The sequence below is a fragment of the Astyanax mexicanus genome, chromosome 8, assembly GCF_023375975.1.
Source record: "Astyanax mexicanus isolate ESR-SI-001 chromosome 8, AstMex3_surface, whole genome shotgun sequence".
NCBI lineage: Eukaryota > Metazoa > Chordata > Actinopteri > Characiformes > Acestrorhamphidae > Astyanax > Astyanax mexicanus.
Genome location: NC_064415.1, coordinates 35,359,957 through 35,365,655, shown reverse-complemented (window position 1 = coordinate 35,365,655; position 5,699 = coordinate 35,359,957). Strand labels below are relative to the sequence as shown.

Genomic DNA, 5,699 nt, shown 5'->3' with positions numbered 1-5,699 from the left:
GATTTTGAGGATTTATTTGCATTCAGCAACAAGGTCAGGATGTTTGATGATCACCACCTCTTGGATCATCTTATCATCCAAAATTCCCAAACTCACCCAAAAGTAATAAAAAGAGCACAGAATTCCAGAGAACACAGTAACACTGCTCCACAGCTCAATCTCTATGCCAGGCATTAGACATAATTCCAAAAGGTTCATGTTTGTCTGTTCAAAAAGTCCTATTCTTTTGGCAATACTTTTCTACAGGGATTAGACAAGTGTCAGCATTCATTAAAATAAGTGTTCGCAAACAATCTGACAAATATTTCAATAATTCTGTACATTTTTCCTCCTTCTTTTACATCTTTTCAACTTTCAAACAGCGGAATCTTTCCTATCAGTGCAGGGATGACGTTATCTTCCCAAGCCTACAAATAACAAATTTAGCCCAAGCCTACTAAAGGTCGTCCAACAGGAAACAATCTTTACTTCTGTTTAGGTTACAGTGAAGGGTATTTCATTTTTAGAACAAAGCTCTAAGGAGTGAGGAATTTTAAGCAAATTAACTAAAGTAAACATTGTGCTATTTATGAAATTCTAGTTGTAAATCAATCTAAAGTATTTAAAAATCAATTTTTACGTTCCGGAGATTTTACAATATAGAAACAGTTTATTTTGTTTTGCTTTTTACTTGCCACATATTGCTACATATCAACTTCCGAATGCCTAGAATTCTCCAGATAGATGTAGGGGTTTAAATAAATAAATTAAGAAAAGATATGGAACATGAACTTTAGTCAAATATTTGAGATGTTTGAGAAATGTGCCCCCTAAGAAACAATGTCAGAATACTGCCATATACAGTACTCTGCAAAAGTTTTAGGCACCAAAGCAAATTACACTAATCCATTTATCTCTGCAATATGAGAGTTATTAACTGATAGAAGCACCACATATGATTTGAACAGATGCAAATAAGCATACATACAGTAAAACATAAAAAGGAATTCTCATTTTAACTAAGTATGTTATATCCTGTGAGCCAAGCTGTAGAACAAAGTGTAGTTCCAGATTTCTCCTGGATGCTCCTCAGCCAGCATGTGTATATTATGTTCAGTTCCGTCCGCGGCTCATCTGATTTACCAAATTTACCAATTTACCAAACCAGGTGTTGATATGAAAAGAACTATAAATAACTCTTAGTATTAAACTCAGATGAGGAGAGATTAGGAGATGTTTAGGAGGTGTGTTTTAAGGAAAACAGTGATGTTAAAGCACTGCTTTTTAAAATTGCTGTTTGTATTCATTGTAATGCTGGTGTTTTACTGAGCTAATATACACTTACTGCCCAGATAAGAAGCTTTTTCTTTACTGAAATCCCACAGGCGCCTAAAACATTTGCACAATACTGTATCTTTTGCATTTCAGTAGTTACATTGATCTACTTATTAGAAAGCATTCTTTAGCATTGTCCCAGAAAGAAAATCTTTATTTATTATGGTGCAATTGAATAAGGGGGAAGGGGGAAACCATGTACCTTAAACACAGCTTTCCAGCATTTCAGCATTATAGCTGTAAAACAGGCATTTCTAACATTTCTAAAACCTCACACCTGTTATTTAACAATATTGATTTACAACTAGTATTAGTATTTACAACTCAAAAATATAAACCAAGCTGATTAGCAAAAAAATAATAGCTAACATTTTCTGATCAGGTGAAACACAACAAGAAGAAGAACTAAATACATCCACACAATAACAGAAGGTCCAATAACCGCACTGCGTGCAATAACCACGTAGGCCACACATGACGGCCAAGGGGTGGTTAGATTGGGAATACAACATTTTATAGGTTTCAAGGCTAGGCTAGACTATGCTATGCTTTTAATTCCTAGATGACTGGATCAGATTATTCCCAAAATATCAGGCAGGTCTTGTGGAGTCCTCTAGTATACAGTAGTCAGTCACTACCAAGAGCGCTCAAATGTCAAACAGCCATGTACAGAGACTTGGGGGCTCAAGGCACATTAATGTGCATAGGGAGCAAAGCTAAGCCCCCTGGTCTAATCTCACAGAAAAATGACTGTGATACAAACTGTTGAGAAAGTTTATGCTGGCTGTGTATTGTGGATCTACCCCTCGATAGGTTGGAGCTGTTTTGGCAGCATGGAAATACAGTGTAAGTGAGGTAGTTTAAATGCTTTTCCTGATTCCATTACTTGGGATTGGAACGATTTATAACACTTTTATTAATAGAACATATATCCATTTTTATTTTACATGACATGAGGTCAATACAATGCAAATATTTGATGTCATACACCATCTTGTGAATAAGAACATAGGTGTTCATTGTTTTTTAATTGTTGTTCATTGTTCAGGACATGAAACCCTTATGTTGACCTTTATTAAGGTTTTACTTCACAGAAATGCAGCCAACTCTAGTGATCGTGTTGGATGATACCTTAGTAGTGATGTTCGTTACATGTGAATTCTAATCTGGCTTGAGTAGGTGTGGTTTGGGGATTTGAAGATCCACCCAGCACAAACATTTGAGTGGGTTGTGGCCTACTAATTAACTTACACCTAAATCCGGTGGTTCATCCTTTGAGTCACATTTTACTAGTATTATTTTTATGAGTGTCATATATCAATTTAATTCAAGTAATCCATCGAATAAATGCCTTAATAAATAGAGGAGTAATTCTGTGCATCCCAAAGTGTATGTGAAGAAAGTGTGAGCAGAAAGTGTGGAACATTCATTAGTGAAAGAGTAATTCGTTTTTAGTCACTTTTGTTATTTTCACAAATGCTAACTTTAATATTTTTTTTGTAATATCCGACTGAAAAAAACAACAAACCCCATTGTTGTTTAATATGTTACTTAATGCTTAATGTTACAGAAAATTCATTTGTGAAAACCTAGGTGCCCCAAGACTTTTGATGTCATCATGGCCCTGATTTGATCAACCGTGCAAACAAATAGGCGTAAGTCAAAAAAAAAACAATGAAAGAATAGCAGGACCTCTGTCTTCTGACCTCGTGTGAACCTTGAGGTGTTTCTGGAAGGTAAGGAAGTAGACTAAACCGTTCGGTCATTATTCACAGTGATTCAGAGGCGAAAAGCACAGGATTATATTTAAACATTTTTTATTTATAGCAGCTTAATGTGGACTTTTTTCCAAGCAAACAAGTCATAAATACAATGATTTCAATGTACAACGAACTGCACAGATCTTGCCATTGTCATCAGTTAAACAAAGACCTATAAATGTTAAACCGTACAAAAGATTCTCCATTGACAGACCTGTTTTACAGCTTATTCTGGATTCATTTTTATAAATAAATACAAATATTTATGTACAAATATTCACATTAACATGTAAAAAAATGTTAGGCAGCAATAGAAAACTGTTTAGCAGCACACAGGCCTTGCACCACTCTGGTGCTTTGAACTGTGCAAAATCGGTTGGGTTGAGTGGTTGAGGGTTCCCAGTCAGGGTACATCTAAAATTCAGTTCATTTTGTAAGATTTATAGTCAGTGTTGGTCTTAAAGTGGTACTGGATTGAGGTAACGGTCAAATTCACTTCGGTCCAGTTGGTCCAGCATGTCCACTCGAACCTGCTCTAGATAGAACTCCAGCGATGGGCCGCCTGAACACAGAGCACACCCACACACTTCGGTCCCTCGCCAGTCCCAGTGGTCTGCTCTGTGCTGCTCTGCATGCTGGGAACTGTAGTACAGTGGAGGCTCTGCTGAGTACATGGCCTGCTGGGGATACGCCAAAGAGGAGTTCAAGAAGGCTGTTCCGTCTGAGAAAGATAGTCCACCGTTGGGAAACGTTGCTCCACTTGGAGCTGCTGTGGGATGACTGGGGAAAGCCAGACTGTGCGGGTGTGGGTAAGAGTCAGAGATGGTGTTTGAGGGTGTGTATGGGTAATAGAAGGCCTGGTTGTGGAGCATGTAGTTGAGTTGGAGGTTAGGGGAGGTGCTGGAGTCACTTGGTGGGGTTTTGGTACTGCGTCTGTTGCTCTTGCGTCTGCGAGGACGGTACTTGTAGTTGGGGTGATCAATGGTGTGCTGGACCCTCAGCCTCTCTGCCTCTTGCATGTATGGTCGCTTCTCAGCCAGGGACATGGCCTTCCAGGTCTTACCTGCAGAGAAAATGAAGAAGAGCAAAAGAGTGAGAAAACATGAATAAATGAATAGGCTGGATTTGCAAACAATGCTTCTTTTTTTATTGATCAGCAAATGATTAGAGTAGATGTTACAGCCACTGATCAGTACATGTGTATGCAAAGGATTAAGCCAAGTTAAAGGCCATGTGCAATATTTGAGTTACTAGAAGTTACTAGAATCTATTGCAATCCATGTATTAGCAGCAGAAAATACTTTACTACATTAGCTATATTTATTGGACAATGAAGTTCTGATATCATATCCTGTGTCCTACTTTTTTTGATTACAATGGGGACACATTTCTACCCCCTTAAATGTAAATACACTCTTTTCTCTGTTGTAATTGGCTTCCCTGTATGTTGGTTCAATCAGAGTACAATCTGAATGAACTTCAGCATAAATGTGTGAGGCCAAACAGCTGTAGACTAAATGGGCAGATATAGTACATTGGCTCTGTTTTTCCAAAGCATCTTGCCACAAAGATGATTCCTAAGTGGTTGAGCTAGCATTGAACACTCTGAACACTCTTTCTTCACCAGGGAAGTTGAATAGAAAAAGAATAATCTATCAGAAAACTGGGCCCTGATCAAGAAAGCCTTTCATTGTAACTGTTTGGAAGACCATGAGAAACAGTGTTTACTTCATGCTATATCAAGCATTAGCTCTGACAGGTGTGTGCTTACCAAGTATCTTGCTGAGGTCAGTGTTCTCCAGCTCAGGGTTGAGTTGGGCCAGCCTCCTGCGTTCCTCCTTGGTCCAGATGATGAAGGCGTTCAGGGGTCTCCTCACTCGGGGGGCTTTGCCGTCAGGGCTCGAGCAGCTGAGCTCGGACTCCCCGGACTGTGGGCTCTGGGGAAACGGCTCTGGCTGCTCCAGCTGCATCACCTCAACACTGGACAACTTCATGGTCTCTGTCACACCGAGGGAAGGTGAGGCTCTGAAGGTCTGCGGCCATCCCAGAAGACTTTAAGCAGCGCGCGGACCAATGAGAGCGCGGAGGAGTGGATTAAAGGTGTGAGTACCCACAGCTCTGACAGACCAGAGAGATAACAACAAACCCCAGAGTTCAAATGCAAGAAACAGCCCACTCCCTCAATGTCAAAGTCGATAGAGAAAGACTGCTTCATAAGACTGAAACTAAACATGGTTGATATGTTCACTAACATGTATTAATAAATAATAAATTAACATACCTGCAGCCATATCTATTTATGTTTTTTTTTTTTAATTACATTAAAAGAGGAACCATGCAAGTATATCCCCGATATCAAACACTACTATATGAATGAATTTATAAAAATAAATGTCCAAACGGAAAAATAGAAGCCGTGGAGTTTGTTAGAGATCAAATGTCTAGTCCATTACTTCATCTGCATGTTTTTTACAGGTAGTGACGTAAAAACAACAAAAAAATGCATGTATTTTTTTATTTATTGAATCTGTTCACATTTACACAATGTTTAGAAAATGAATGCAATAAATTATTAAATAATATATTAAAACCGCATTCTGTTAATTGTTTCATAATTTTAACTTA

General features: G+C 38.4%; 1 protein-coding gene across 1 annotated transcript; it reads right to left on the bottom strand.

Annotated features, from left to right (window-relative positions):
• Positions 1–3,114: 3,114 nt before the first annotated feature.
• On the bottom strand, positions 3,115–5,194 carry sox32 (SRY-box transcription factor 32). Its single transcript, XM_015608622.3, has 2 exons — positions 4,846–5,194; positions 3,115–4,137 (listed from the first exon to the last, which is right to left on the bottom strand). The coding sequence occupies exons 1-2, from the start codon at positions 5,066–5,068 to the stop codon at positions 3,533–3,535; spliced, it is 828 nt and encodes a 275-aa protein (XP_015464108.1). The 5' UTR covers positions 5,069–5,194; the 3' UTR covers positions 3,115–3,532.
• Positions 5,195–5,699: the final 505 nt, after the last annotated feature.

Excerpts from the sequence above, each read along its gene's own strand:
- sox32 (XM_015608622.3), bottom strand. The coding sequence starts at position 5,068 with ATGAAGTTGTCCAGTGTTGAGGTGATGCAGCTGGAGCAGCCAGAGCCG. Across the intron at positions 4,138-4,845 it reads TGACCTCAGCAAGATACTTG|GTAAGACCTGGAAGGCCATG; the intron begins GTAAGCACACAC and ends TTTTCTCTGCAG.